Below are 16138 nucleotides of genomic sequence, written 5' to 3'. Positions count from 1 at the left end.
AGAAGAGTCTAATTACCAAAAAAAATGAGTGTTATTTTTTTTTTAATAATTTTTTCCAGGGCTTAGGTATCATTAAGAGAGCTTAATGATACCTAAGCCCTGGAAAAAATTTGACAGGAAGGTTTAATTGCAGCCTGTATTGTAAGTCTACTAATTTACATCATTTGCAAAGTTCCATTGGTTAGGACAGAGGTTATAATTAAGTTGAAAAAAATCGGAGAATCTGCCGGCTGTTTGGTACGTCTGAGCTTTCAGGTGGAAAAAGTACCCCATCGGCAGTCATCCTCGTAGATTTTGTTTAGAAATACTAAGAATGCCAATAATGGGATTTTTTGCAGAAGGAAATCTTGAAGTGCCAAGAATGAGTGTTTTAACGGCTACCAATCTAACCATTGTAGATTGTAGATGCACAGGAGATGCAGTAGTGAAAATACGTGGAGAGCCACTGGATACAGTGGCGGATTTACCAATAGAATAAGTAGGCTGGAGCCTATGGCGGCGTCAGTTTTAGGGGCGGCAAAAATTGAATAGCCTACAGGCGGCAAATTTGTAAATCCGCCACTGACTGGATATAAGAAATACAGTATTATAATTGGAAACAATATTGATCCTATTTCTGCTTTAAAAATAAAATCAATCTTGAAAAAATATATGAACGTTAATTGTATTTAGAGATAAATAGTCAATTTTTGTTTTCAGAAATGAGAAGTTTTACACGTGCTGCGACGAACCATATCTGGACATCACGTTCAACATAACGATGCGGCGCAAAACTCTCTTCTACACAGTCAACCTCATCATCCCCTGCATGGGTATCTCGTTCCTAACCGTGCTGGTGTTCTATCTCCCTTCCGACAGTGGGGAGAAGGTATCTCTGTCTATCTCCATCCTGCTCTCTCTCACTGTGTTCTTCCTACTGCTAGCGGAGATCATTCCACCGACGTCGCTCGTTGTACCGCTGCTCGGGAAATTCGTACTCTTCACGATGATTCTTGATACATTTAGGTAAGAGCTCCATCTACAATTATTATTTTATGCGTTAGTGTATGTTAATTAATTGTTAGTGCTAATAGTTTGTTAAAATGCCATGCATTAAAGTATTTTGTTCCGTCTGGAGACTTTCACTCCTATATTCTTAGTATAGGAGTGTAAATAGACGGTTCTTTAGTATTTATGCAACAATATCATATTTTAAGTTGCTGTTACAGAAAAACTTACTATTTCAATTTGCTGAAACACAAACGACCCTCACTGGATAATCATTATAATATAATGATAATAGAGTCCTCAACAATCCTGTACTTCCAGTATCTGCGTGACGGTGGTGGTGCTGAACGTGCACTTCCGGTCGCCGCAGACGCACACGATGGCGCCGTGGGTCCGCCGCGTGTTCATCCACGTGCTGCCGCGCCTGCTCGTCATGCGCCGACCGCACTACCGCCTCGACCCGCACCGCAGCCGCTTGTGAGTACTGGCCTAATTTGGCGTACAGTACTATCAGAGATGTTGATTCCTAGGCAGATATGGGGGACCTACGTAGTCCGGGGCGTCTCTAGCCCATGTGGCGCCCGTGTGCAAACATTACCCTAGCGCCAACTAATAAGCGCGCGCGCGGTCAAAATGAAATAGGTACAAAGTAAAAGTACAGTTTGTCCGGTCGCTTAGGGGTGAGGACTCTACGCCGTGGCTTCTTTCGTTCCACCAGACGAACCATAACAGCACATCAAGTTACCACATAGGTACTGTCAAATTTCTCCAATATAAAATAGATAACAAAACCCTATTGTTATTTGTTTGTAGATTGAAGTTTTTTTTCGGTTTTAACCATGATGTGCTCTTGAGTCTTGACTGACCCTAACAAGCCTAACCCCAAAACGTAAATTTTATATCGCTTAGTACTTCAATTTTACTTTAAATTTCATGTTTTATACTTATTAAACATCACATCATCACAACATCGGTATTAATTCGATTTCATTAAAAAGAACTCTAACTTCTCTACATCCGAAGAGCCAGCATGGCACAGTTTGTTTTCTAAGTTTACTGTGCTTTTTTGTATCTAAATCCAAATCCTCCCACTACCGATTTTGAAAAAAACGAGCGATAGGACACTCACTATTACACCAAATAATATAACTTCATTTATGTGTTTTAAGGTTCATTTCACGTTGAAAAATAAAGATTATAATATTTATATTGCAAAAGCCGAGCCGCTCATGGCGCGCCTTGCTTTGCTGTAATTCTACAAATATAAGAAGAGCTTCTTCTTACGTTGTTCTTTCTTTTTACGTTCGTCAATAAAGCGTGGGCCGTGGCAGCCGGCCAGTGCGGGCGCGCGCCAAGTGCGAGCGGCGCTCGGCGCCCCTAGAACCGCGGCGCCCGTGTGCACCGCACACATTGCACCTAAGGGAAAGACGCCCCTGTACGTAGTTTGGTCGAGTTACGTCAAATCCTGCCGATCACAATTATTAACCATCCGACCAAATAGCGTTGGTCTGTACTGCCTAGGAATCAACCTCTTCGATGGTACTATAACCACCTAATTATGTAATATATATAATTACATATTGATTGCTGATCTAATAACGTACACCATATAGGTAGTCGCTAAACTACTCACCCTCAAAAAAGAGTCAAAGAGATTTAAAGCGATGTTATATATATACCGAGTACCAAGCTTTGCTCGGTACTCGGTATATATATATATATATATATATATATATATATATATATATATATATATATATATATATATATATATATATATATATATATATATATATATATATATATATATATATATATATATATATATATATATATATATATATATATATATATATATATATATATATATATATATATATATATATATATATATATATATATATATATATATATATATATATATATATATATATATATATATAATTATATAGTATTTAAGTATTATATATACTCGATATAATACTTAAATACTAGATTAGCTAGCATATATTTTTTCTAGGAAATACTTTCTTTTTTTCGGTGTTAGAGTTCACTGTGAAAGTAGCAGCTCTGAAAGACGATTTTTTTTCCCTTTTGTATGGGCAAGGGCCCGAGCGTCACGAGTTTCCCCATACAAAAGTGAAAAAAAATTTTGGTCTTTCAGTGCTGCTACTTTTACAGTGAACTCTCTACAAGGAACACGTACACACCGTAAAGTATTATCACTTATTTTTGTTACACCCTGTATATATACAAGAATTGCTCGTTTGAAGATAATTTAAGATTTTAATTATTGGTCATTGCCACAGTTTAGATCTCCAGTTTTAGTCTCCATCATTCTTTTCCTATGACAGTATTCATTTTCAACTTCGGCTTAAAAGCGTTCCTTCCTCCACTAATTTTAACACGATCACGTTTCAGTGCCGGCATAGTGAGCAGCGAGGGTTGGTCGCCCGTCGTCATGCCGATGGGCGGCATGGGCGGTATGGGGGGCATGGGGGGCATGGGGTCTACATCTATGGGGCACATGGGGATGGGCGTGGAGGACAACTCAGTGCCGGAGTCCCCCGCGCCGGGCGCCTGCAGGCTCCACGACGCCCCCGCGCTGTGCGACGCGCTACGCCGCTGGCACCGCTGCCCCGAGATACATAAGGCCATCGATGGCATCAACTACATCGCTGATCAGACTCGCAAAGAGGAGGACTCGACTAGAGTAAGTATCTTCGTGGCTACTGGTTGCTTAATTTACTACAAGCCATAGCTTGTTGGAAGTATATTTAAAGCGTGTCAAGGAGGAAGTTGCTGCCAAAATAAGTTCAAGTTAGAGACTTTGGGAGTTTTTACTAGTCTTTTATTTAATACTAGCTGTCCTGGTGAACTTTGTGTCACTTTAAAACCTTCCCTGGACTTCAACGAATATTTTAAGACTAAAATCAGCCCAATCCGTTCAGCCGTTTTCGAGTTTTAGAGCGACTAACACATTTGAAAATCCATTTTTATATATATAAGATTTACTAAATAGTCTCCTAATTGGTCCTTACTCCTAAATTTGCCAGACTTTTAATTAACTTTGCAGTTACTGGTAAGGTCTTAATTTTTTTGGCCTATTCTCTAATTAAACCGTGTACCTGTTTCAGGTGAAAGAGGACTGGAAGTACGTGGCGATGGTGCTGGACCGGCTGTTCCTGTGGATATTCACACTGGCGGTGCTGGTGGGCTCCGCCGGCATCATCCTGCAGGCGCCCACACTGTACGACGAGCGCGCGCCCATCGACGTGCGCCTCTCCGAGATCGCGTACGCCACCGCCAAGCCGCGCCCCCCGCCGCCGCGTTAATCCGCCACTGGTCAGAAGCCTAAGCAAGAATATCTCGAGAGCGGAGATTTTTGAGTGGCATATAGGATAAATGCACTGTATAAGTATCATATTGGTCGGAATTCGTAGTTGTTAAATTAAGTATGCGTGTAATTGCCGTTTTTGCTTGGACTTCTGTCGTAAGTGGGTTCAATTATTGCGTACGTCGCTCCGCCCGGGACCGAATGTCGGACCGATAAGTCGTTTCGATTCATTATCGCACAGTTAACATATTGTGTATGTTTGTAGCCGACAAGTCGGACGCCTATGGTCGGGGTGGCTCAGTGGCAGTACGTAACACGTTCGGGACTCGAACTCCGACCGTCGCCGTTTGCTCGGTCCGTCGCACTGTTTATATTATACAAAATTATTGTAAATAAAATGATATTAATAGTTTATACGACGAAGTAATGAGATCGAAGATAAGTCGAATTTCTTTTGATAGAGACAAAATAAAATCAATTGTTTATAAAGTTTTTTTCATTAGTATCCTTTTCCTTATAAGTAATAACATTCGGGAGTGACGAGACCAAAGTATTTCACATAATATCCACAGCTATGGTCTATCTATACTATAATAATTACTAGCTATTTGACCGAGCTTTGCTCGGTATTCGATAAAACACGAATAAAATGACATTTCCGAAAAATGATTCCTAGCTGGATCGATTTATCGCCCCCGAAACCCTCTATATGTACTAAATTTCATGAAAATCGTTGGAGCCGATTTTGAGATTCCGATTATATATAAGTATACAAGAATTGCTCGTTTAAAGATATCATACATTTTCTAAAAATGATTCCTAGCTAGATCGATTTATCGCCCCCGAAACCCCCTATATACAAAATTTCATGAAAATCGTTGGAGCCGATTCCGAGATTCCAATTATATATAAGTATACAAGAATTGCTCGTTTAAAGATACTAGAGATCGCCCAATGGTCGAAATTCGACCTTAATTTCAACGAAATTAGGACTACTACCTATATTTTGTAAAAAATATTAACTTTATCATTTTTTTTTCAACTCTTGTCTCTGGGACTCAGCTGATCTCAGACTGGCCGTGTAAGCATTGTCTAATAGTTTCTTAGATTCAATAAAAAAAAATAACCCATTTTCAATTTGTCACCTTGTTGTCAACAGACTTCAACTATAAATAAAAGAGTATAATTCGTATGTATAGGCTTTTCACTCAAAAATCTGTCATTTTTCCTAGTGTGTGTAGTGTGAGTAATGTTTTATTTGTTAAAAAAATGTATGATAAAAGCATAATTTCAAAATAATATTAGCTCGATGCACTCTTTCACCATATAAACTATAACTGTGCAAAATTTCATTCACCTACGTTTCCCCATTTTTCGTCAAAAGGGTTACAAAGTTTTTGGCTCACGTATTAATATATTGAATAGAATAGATAAAGAGGAAAAGTTTTTTTTTTGTATTGAATAGGCTAAAAAACTTCCGAACTGTTTTTAAAAATTCTGTCATTTACGGAAAGCTATATCCTTTGTGATGGACATAGGCTATGTTTTATTATGAAAATAATATATTAAAGATCCTTCCGAAGATTGCAAAATTCCAAAGTGGCAAATAATAATAGGTAATTTACCATAAAATTATATTATTACGCTTGCGCTGCGAAAAGTATTGATGATATAAGTAACTAAGTTACCTATTATTATGTAGAACTTTTTTTTATGTAGATAAGTCTAAATATATAAAAAAAATACGCTCATAGATATCAGAAACAAACGGTGGTGGTCTCTCTTAGTTTAATATTTTGTATTTTATAATATTTCTAACAGTTATAAGATTAAATAGGGAGTTGTTTTTAAATTTATTATCTTATCTAATCCACATGTAGACAGAGGAGAGTATAATAAATAAATTGTTAACATGATATAATATTATGGACGCTGTTAAGTATTTGTGAAAAAAATACACACACCCACAAAAAATACGTAGGTATTGAGTTATGAATGCAGTTATGTTCTTAATTAATAGATCATTAAGAACAAATTGGATGCATAATTTAAGAAAAAAAATGTGGGGGTATTATTTTAAACGGCAATAGTCCCACCTCACATTCCCACCACTGCAACTCCATAATCGCAACGCAACGTAAAAATAAAAAGTAGAAACATAAAGAATATAGAAAGAAAATAAGACAAAAAACAAGCTTAGGAATAAAAAGTTTATTAATATCAAAATATGTCATACACAAAAGCTTAAGTACAGTATTGTATGTAGCTCACAAATTCGTATACAATACATAATCTATGTTACATAAAAAATTATCATTAAATAAAATATTCATATGGTACTGAGATTATTCTAATGAGAAATTCGTTATCAAATAAGACTTTAATAACATTTATTTAAGCTAGCTTATTAGCTACATAATATATTAAATATTAACCGTTTTTATAAGTTTATTATTTTCTATCAAATGTTTTCCTTACCAAAAACTTATGTACGCGCCTGGCGTACCTCATTTTTTGTAACGAAAAGATTTTAAGAAAATATATTTTTTTACTCACAGACCACAGAATATTGAAAAAACATACTTAATATTTTTTTTTAGAAATATGTTGCAAACATACAATGTGATGTACAATTTCTGATACAATTTAATATTATTGTGTGTGCATTTCAGGCAATGAGCTTAATTTGAGTAAAATATGATAATACTCGTAATTATTAGTATTTTGTGCGTACTCAGACAGTTTCATGTTATTAATAATAATAATTAGACTAATACTTGTATGATGTGCAATTAGAATGAAAAGCGGTAAATAAGTCTTATATATTATTTAAGTTCGGTAAAACGTTGCTAATATGATTTTGTCATTGGCAACCCTAAGATTCAATTTCTTGTGGTAACCCTGAGAAAAGCACCTTAAATTAAGTATATATAAACATTAAACAATTATATGGACGGATTACAAAGCGCTAACTAACAACGCAACTTAATATAAAATATTTGTACCTTCCAATGTTCTATAAGTGTCGTATTCTGAATTTACCTTATGCTGGATTTACACGGGTGACTAAAGCCGCACGATTTACGCCGCACGGCGAAAATTGACCGTCTAAATGGCAATTCGACTACGCCGCATGCGACTAAAGCCGCAAGCCCCAAAGTCGTGCGGCCAATGGCCGCATGCGGCTGGTGACTAAAATCGACCGTGCAAACGCTCAGTCGCAAGCGATCGCTTGCTGCAAATACATAGCGGAGATCTCGGACGGCACAGGCGATTTTTGTAGAATGTGTAAATGGGGTGGCGATTCGGCTTGGACAGGCGATTCGACTGGTGACTTGCCGCGCGACTAAAATCGACTCGTTAGTCACCCGTGTAAATCGAACATTATATACCTATAATAATTATAAGGTTTAACCCATCAACACCCAAGCAGCACCCGGGTGCTGCAAACAATTGAAAATCTATTGTGTCTGTGATTAACACGATCGAGGTATTAAAAGCAAGAATCTAAAATTATTCTAAGGATTTTAGATAAACTTTGCAAATCAGTAACACATAGCTTTTTGTTACCTATTCAGAATATTACACATAAAGTATTGTGGTTTCAAGTGATTTATAAAAAAAATACAGAGCTAGGTAATAATATCAATATTTAAAATAAATAAAATGGCTTAGGAAGATACCAACCTACTTAACGTAATATTATTGTAAATGTGCTAAAACTTAATTTTGAACATTAAAATATCGAATAAGCGAGTATATCTAAATTTAGCTACCAGGAATTTTGATTTGAAATTCATTTTATTGTTACCTAAATTATATTAGTAATTTGAATACGTTGGTCAACACACTTAAATGCACAAAAGTCAAAATAAGTTTACTTACTGTAAATAAAAATACAAATATATCTGCCCTACTCTTAAGTTAACATCATAAAAATATATTAACTTAATAAAATTCAATATCGATTACAATAATATACATTTAAATAACAATAATATTTCGGTGGATGAAAATGTTACTGTCATTTTCTTCTGATGTTCTACTAATTTGTAATTCGCATTTCCTTACACTAACATATTTTATTAAATGCCTTAATATAAAACACACATATAACGCACACTCCGACATAAATTTTATATACTTTATTCAAAGAATTTTGTAAATAAGTTTTAAGTATGATTTAATTTTTATGGCCAATCTCTACATTCTGTACGTCAGATGGCATTATCATTTTGCAAAAATAGTAATGAGAGAAAATATAGAGTTCAGATTATAGTCGTACTTCAAGACCGTTTAGATTTCTTTTTTTTTTATTTGCTGCTCATTCTTGATTTTAAATTAACCAAGCTCTTACTTTTGCAAAACTCAACATAACATTTCGTCAGCATATCTCAATTCCATTGCAAAACAGACAGCCTTATTTCGTAATCTCTACCGTACGCGATATGTCTACTCCTTCGTCTCTGCTGCTGGCTGCTGCTGTGTGTAAACGATCTCGGCGTACTCGGTGGCCGGCGGCGGGGGTTTCTCCACCGTCTCGCTGAGAGCCAGCTCCGCGTACACTACGCTCTTCTTCTCGTCTCCTTGCTCCTGAAAGTATAATTATAATATGATATTTAAAGCGTTGTTCTGCCGCTTATTCAACGATTATGCTTAGCAAACGCATTATTTTCTGTTATGTAATTGCTAAAAAAATCTATAAATTGATTTAAGTTTAAGGCTTTCCCACATATCAAGGGGGCATATCAGGGCGATCAGGAAAGTATAGAGAGCATTAGTTCGTCTGTAATCCCTTTGATTGTGCATTCTGTAAACAACTGCCTAATTGCAATCATCGTTACCTATCGTAAGCCAACAAGAACAGTTCTGTTATGTAACTTCGTAACAAGCTATCTAGTTAGGTTTTTATATTAGGTAGAGTTAAATAACTTTGAATACCCTATAACCCTAGCCTCCTTGATAACCACTTACCTCATCTCTAGTCTCCGGGGCGGTATCTTGCACCTTGTCCTTGCTGCGTGGCAGTACCGCTCTCATCCTCGCGCCCAGAGCCGCCAACCGGGATCGCTGGCCGGCCGCGCTCTCTGTGTCACTACTGGCACATAAGCAACAACGTTAGTAGAGTGCTAGAGAGAGAGGGGGATAGCTTGTGGACCTACAAATAATACAAACTATAGTTTGTGCGTTTTATGATGATATGCGTGACACATTATAATTGACAATAGTAGGGAAGTTACCTAACAAACATTAATCGATAATTTAAAAATATCGAATCACTTCGTAAAGGAATTGCAATCGAAATTATCGATTTCGTACTGACATTTCAGTGGTGCCGGCGATTTAAGATGGCCGCCCTTTTTTATCGATTTGATTTCGATTCAACAGAGTCAATCTCTATTGACATGGTTCCGTTTTATGCATCTGATATTTTTCAAATGTTTTCGTAAAAATAATTTTTCACAGTTAATATTTATAATTTTATATTAATAAGTTAGCATTTAGCAACTTTTCGTTTTTATTCATTTACAATTATAGGAAACATTTGTTTTTGTAGATGGAATATAATTTATTACATTTTGATTTTTTTGTTTTCTTGTAAAAAAAACCCGTAGCAAGGAATATGTAAACTGTCACCCATATCATCTTAAAACGCACAAACTATAAGGAAACGTAACTCTCATACTTCAACCGTTTTGATTTTGGGAACCAAAATTTTGGAAATGGACTTGGAATTTTAAATTTTGCACACTAAAATATGGCAATAGCAACGAAACACACACTCAAAATAGAGCCGTTGAAATAAAATTTATTGTCACTTCTATAATATTTACACAAAATTGTGTACCGAATACATGCATAAAGTATGCATGTATTTGGGTCTCATTTTGTAGACTCGTGGACAAATTTTTTGACACAGTTACTCTTCCTTAGTTTTTATTATTCGTAGTTGTGGCCTGAGTTAGAGTGAGAGAGTCAGTAGGCTCCTTATTGTAGCATGGAACCACTAGCTCTGTCCAAGTACTGGCTAGATGGATAGATCTCGGACTTCGGTAGTTTCGTACAGGCTTAGCAAGTTAGCACGTGTCTTGAAGTTATTTTGTAGTGATAGCCGACATATGACTTTTTAAGTTTTGTATATTTGTAAATTTATAATTTAAATATGTATTAATAATGCGGGGTGCGATTAAGCCTTCCTGCCAAATTTTGATATATTGATTTTTCTTTTTCACTCAGTACCAAAATGTTGAGAAATAGCTTCCGAAAGTTATCCTAAAAAACACTACAATTAATGGACACTACAAGTCACCCGCGCGCCTTTTCCCGCGTCAGCCCCGCTCATACCCACCGCCGCGAGTGACCGTTCTGCAACGATTTTAAATGGGATAAAATATGTCATTAAAAAAATAACACTCATTTTTTTTGGTAATTAGAAGAGTCTAATTACCAAAAAAAATGAGTGTTATTTTTTTTTTAATAATTTTTTCCAGGGCTTAGGTATCATTAAGAGAGCTTAATGATACCTAAGCCCTGGAAAAAATTTGACAGGAAGGTTTAATTGCAGCCTGTATTGTAAGTCTACTAATTTACATCATTTGCAAAGTTCCATTGGTTAGGACAGAGGTTATAATTAAGTTGAAAAAAATCGGAGAATCTGCCGGCTGTTTGGTACGTCTGAGCTTTCAGGTGGAAAAAGTACCCCATCGGCAGTCATCCTCGTAGATTTTGTTTAGAAATACTAAGAATGCCAATAATGGGATTTTTTGCAGAAGGAAATCTTGAAGTGCCAAGAATGAGTGTTTTAACGGCTACCAATCTAACCATTGTAGATTGTAGATGCACAGGAGATGCAGTAGTGAAAATACGTGGAGAGCCACTGGATACAGTGGCGGATTTACCAATAGAATAAGTAGGCTGGAGCCTATGGCGGCGTCAGTTTTAGGGGCGGCAAAAATTGAATAGCCTACAGGCGGCAAATTTGTAAATCCGCCACTGACTGGATATAAGAAATACAGTATTATAATTGGAAACAATATTGATCCTATTTCTGCTTTAAAAATAAAATCAATCTTGAAAAAATATATGAACGTTAATTGTATTTAGAGATAAATAGTCAATTTTTGTTTTCAGAAATGAGAAGTTTTACACGTGCTGCGACGAACCATATCTGGACATCACGTTCAACATAACGATGCGGCGCAAAACTCTCTTCTACACAGTCAACCTCATCATCCCCTGCATGGGTATCTCGTTCCTAACCGTGCTGGTGTTCTATCTCCCTTCCGACAGTGGGGAGAAGGTATCTCTGTCTATCTCCATCCTGCTCTCTCTCACTGTGTTCTTCCTACTGCTAGCGGAGATCATTCCACCGACGTCGCTCGTTGTACCGCTGCTCGGGAAATTCGTACTCTTCACGATGATTCTTGATACATTTAGGTAAGAGCTCCATCTACAATTATTATTTTATGCGTTAGTGTATGTTAATTAATTGTTAGTGCTAATAGTTTGTTAAAATGCCATGCATTAAAGTATTTTGTTCCGTCTGGAGACTTTCACTCCTATATTCTTAGTATAGGAGTGTAAATAGACGGTTCTTTAGTATTTATGCAACAATATCATATTTTAAGTTGCTGTTACAGAAAAACTTACTATTTCAATTTGCTGAAACACAAACGACCCTCACTGGATAATCATTATAATATAATGATAATAGAGTCCTCAACAATCCTGTACTTCCAGTATCTGCGTGACGGTGGTGGTGCTGAACGTGCACTTCCGGTCGCCGCAGACGCACACGATGGCGCCGTGGGTCCGCCGCGTGTTCATCCACGTGCTGCCGCGCCTGCTCGTCATGCGCCGACCGCACTACCGCCTCGACCCGCACCGCAGCCGCTTGTGAGTACTGGCCTAATTTGGCGTACAGTACTATCAGAGATGTTGATTCCTAGGCAGATATGGGGGACCTACGTAGTCCGGGGCGTCTCTAGCCCATGTGGCGCCCGTGTGCAAACATTACCCTAGCGCCAACTAATAAGCGCGCGCGCGGTCAAAATGAAATAGGTACAAAGTAAAAGTACAGTTTGTCCGGTCGCTTAGGGGTGAGGACTCTACGCCGTGGCTTCTTTCGTTCCACCAGACGAACCATAACAGCACATCAAGTTACCACATAGGTACTGTCAAATTTCTCCAATATAAAATAGATAACAAAACCCTATTGTTATTTGTTTGTAGATTGAAGTTTTTTTTCGGTTTTAACCATGATGTGCTCTTGAGTCTTGACTGACCCTAACAAGCCTAACCCCAAAACGTAAATTTTATATCGCTTAGTACTTCAATTTTACTTTAAATTTCATGTTTTATACTTATTAAACATCACATCATCACAACATCGGTATTAATTCGATTTCATTAAAAAGAACTCTAACTTCTCTACATCCGAAGAGCCAGCATGGCACAGTTTGTTTTCTAAGTTTACTGTGCTTTTTTGTATCTAAATCCAAATCCTCCCACTACCGATTTTGAAAAAAACGAGCGATAGGACACTCACTATTACACCAAATAATATAACTTCATTTATGTGTTTTAAGGTTCATTTCACGTTGAAAAATAAAGATTATAATATTTATATTGCAAAAGCCGAGCCGCTCATGGCGCGCCTTGCTTTGCTGTAATTCTACAAATATAAGAAGAGCTTCTTCTTACGTTGTTCTTTCTTTTTACGTTCGTCAATAAAGCGTGGGCCGTGGCAGCCGGCCAGTGCGGGCGCGCGCCAAGTGCGAGCGGCGCTCGGCGCCCCTAGAACCGCGGCGCCCGTGTGCACCGCACACATTGCACCTAAGGGAAAGACGCCCCTGTACGTAGTTTGGTCGAGTTACGTCAAATCCTGCCGATCACAATTATTAACCATCCGACCAAATAGCGTTGGTCTGTACTGCCTAGGAATCAACCTCTTCGATGGTACTATAACCACCTAATTATGTAATATATATAATTACATATTGATTGCTGATCTAATAACGTACACCATATAGGTAGTCGCTAAACTACTCACCCTCAAAAAAGAGTCAAAGAGATTTAAAGCGATGTTATATATATACCGAGTACCAAGCTTTGCTCGGTACTCGGTATATATATATATATATATATATATATATATATATATATATATATATATATATATATATATATATATATATATATATATATATATATATATATATATATATATATAGTATTTAAGTATTATATATACTCGATATAATACTTAAATACTAGATTAGCTAGCATATATTTTTTCTAGGAAATACTTTCTTTTTTTCGGTGTTAGAGTTCACTGTGAAAGTAGCAGCTCTGAAAGACGATTTTTTTTCCCTTTTGTATGGGCAAGGGCCCGAGCGTCACGAGTTTCCCCATACAAAAGTGAAAAAAAATTTTGGTCTTTCAGTGCTGCTACTTTTACAGTGAACTCTCTACAAGGAACACGTACACACCGTAAAGTATTATCACTTATTTTTGTTACACCCTGTATATATACAAGAATTGCTCGTTTGAAGATAATTTAAGATTTTAATTATTGGTCATTGCCACAGTTTAGATCTCCAGTTTTAGTCTCCATCATTCTTTTCCTATGACAGTATTCATTTTCAACTTCGGCTTAAAAGCGTTCCTTCCTCCACTAATTTTAACACGATCACGTTTCAGTGCCGGCATAGTGAGCAGCGAGGGTTGGTCGCCCGTCGTCATGCCGATGGGCGGCATGGGCGGTATGGGGGGCATGGGGGGCATGGGGTCTACATCTATGGGGCACATGGGGATGGGCGTGGAGGACAACTCAGTGCCGGAGTCCCCCGCGCCGGGCGCCTGCAGGCTCCACGACGCCCCCGCGCTGTGCGACGCGCTACGCCGCTGGCACCGCTGCCCCGAGATACATAAGGCCATCGATGGCATCAACTACATCGCTGATCAGACTCGCAAAGAGGAGGACTCGACTAGAGTAAGTATCTTCGTGGCTACTGGTTGCTTAATTTACTACAAGCCATAGCTTGTTGGAAGTATATTTAAAGCGTGTCAAGGAGGAAGTTGCTGCCAAAATAAGTTCAAGTTAGAGACTTTGGGAGTTTTTACTAGTCTTTTATTTAATACTAGCTGTCCTGGTGAACTTTGTGTCACTTTAAAACCTTCCCTGGACTTCAACGAATATTTTAAGACTAAAATCAGCCCAATCCGTTCAGCCGTTTTCGAGTTTTAGAGCGACTAACACATTTGAAAATCCATTTTTATATATATAAGATTTACTAAATAGTCTCCTAATTGGTCCTTACTCCTAAATTTGCCAGACTTTTAATTAACTTTGCAGTTACTGGTAAGGTCTTAATTTTTTTGGCCTATTCTCTAATTAAACCGTGTACCTGTTTCAGGTGAAAGAGGACTGGAAGTACGTGGCGATGGTGCTGGACCGGCTGTTCCTGTGGATATTCACACTGGCGGTGCTGGTGGGCTCCGCCGGCATCATCCTGCAGGCGCCCACACTGTACGACGAGCGCGCGCCCATCGACGTGCGCCTCTCCGAGATCGCGTACGCCACCGCCAAGCCGCGCCCCCCGCCGCCGCGTTAATCCGCCACTGGTCAGAAGCCTAAGCAAGAATATCTCGAGAGCGGAGATTTTTGAGTGGCATATAGGATAAATGCACTGTATAAGTATCATATTGGTCGGAATTCGTAGTTGTTAAATTAAGTATGCGTGTAATTGCCGTTTTTGCTTGGACTTCTGTCGTAAGTGGGTTCAATTATTGCGTACGTCGCTCCGCCCGGGACCGAATGTCGGACCGATAAGTCGTTTCGATTCATTATCGCACAGTTAACATATTGTGTATGTTTGTAGCCGACAAGTCGGACGCCTATGGTCGGGGTGGCTCAGTGGCAGTACGTAACACGTTCGGGACTCGAACTCCGACCGTCGCCGTTTGCTCGGTCCGTCGCACTGTTTATATTATACAAAATTATTGTAAATAAAATGATATTAATAGTTTATACGACGAAGTAATGAGATCGAAGATAAGTCGAATTTCTTTTGATAGAGACAAAATAAAATCAATTGTTTATAAAGTTTTTTTCATTAGTATCCTTTTCCTTATAAGTAATAACATTCGGGAGTGACGAGACCAAAGTATTTCACATAATATCCACAGCTATGGTCTATCTATACTATAATAATTACTAGCTATTTGACCGAGCTTTGCTCGGTATTCGATAAAACACGAATAAAATGACATTTCCGAAAAATGATTCCTAGCTGGATCGATTTATCGCCCCCGAAACCCTCTATATGTACTAAATTTCATGAAAATCGTTGGAGCCGATTTTGAGATTCCGATTATATATAAGTATACAAGAATTGCTCGTTTAAAGATATCATACATTTTCTAAAAATGATTCCTAGCTAGATCGATTTATCGCCCCCGAAACCCCCTATATACAAAATTTCATGAAAATCGTTGGAGCCGATTCCGAGATTCCAATTATATATAAGTATACAAGAATTGCTCGTTTAAAGATACTAGAGATCGCCCAATGGTCGAAATTCGACCTTAATTTCAACGAAATTAGGACTACTACCTATATTTTGTAAAAAATATTAACTTTATCATTTTTTTTTCAACTCTTGTCTCTGGGACTCAGCTGATCTCAGACTGGCCGTGTAAGCATTGTCTAATAGTTTCTTAGATTCAATAAAAAAAAATAACCCATTTTCAATTTGTCACCTTGTTGTCAACAGACTTCAACTATAAATAAAAGAGTATAATTCGTATGTA

The 16138-nt window shown here is 37.7% G+C and overlaps 3 protein-coding genes across 3 annotated transcripts in view; 2 read left to right on the top strand and 1 right to left on the bottom strand.

Moving 5' to 3' along the window:
- The first annotated feature begins 322 nt into the window (after nt 1–322).
- Nucleotides 323–4808, top strand: LOC121727056 (acetylcholine receptor subunit alpha-like). The gene is made up of 5 exons (XM_042114734.1): nt 323–394; nt 683–1005; nt 1309–1464; nt 3409–3700; nt 4125–4808. Exons 1-5 carry the CDS (start codon nt 323–325, stop codon nt 4320–4322), a joined length of 1041 nt encoding a protein of 346 aa, XP_041970668.1. The 3' UTR covers nt 4323–4808.
- Nucleotides 4809–7515: 2707 nt separating this feature from the next.
- LOC121726768 (fasciclin-3) overlaps nt 7516–16138 on the bottom strand; it is a 170714-nt gene continuing 162091 nt past the window's right edge. The window contains exon 16 of the mRNA XM_042114259.1: nt 7516–8773. The gene's annotated coding sequence lies outside the window, so the exon portion shown is untranslated. The remainder of the gene's footprint in view (nt 8774–16138) is intronic.
- LOC121727055 (acetylcholine receptor subunit alpha-like) lies at nt 11079–15426 on the top strand. The gene is made up of 5 exons (XM_042114733.1): nt 11079–11150; nt 11439–11761; nt 12065–12220; nt 14027–14318; nt 14743–15426. The coding sequence occupies exons 1-5, from the start codon at nt 11079–11081 to the stop codon at nt 14938–14940; spliced, it is 1041 nt and encodes a 346-aa protein (XP_041970667.1). The 3' UTR covers nt 14941–15426.

The sequence above is a fragment of the Aricia agestis genome, chromosome 5, assembly GCF_905147365.1.
Source record: "Aricia agestis chromosome 5, ilAriAges1.1, whole genome shotgun sequence".
In the NCBI taxonomy this organism is placed as follows: Eukaryota; Metazoa; Arthropoda; class Insecta; order Lepidoptera; family Lycaenidae; genus Aricia; species Aricia agestis.
Note: the sequence above shows the minus strand (reverse complement) of the source record. Positions and strands in the feature narration are given on the sequence as shown.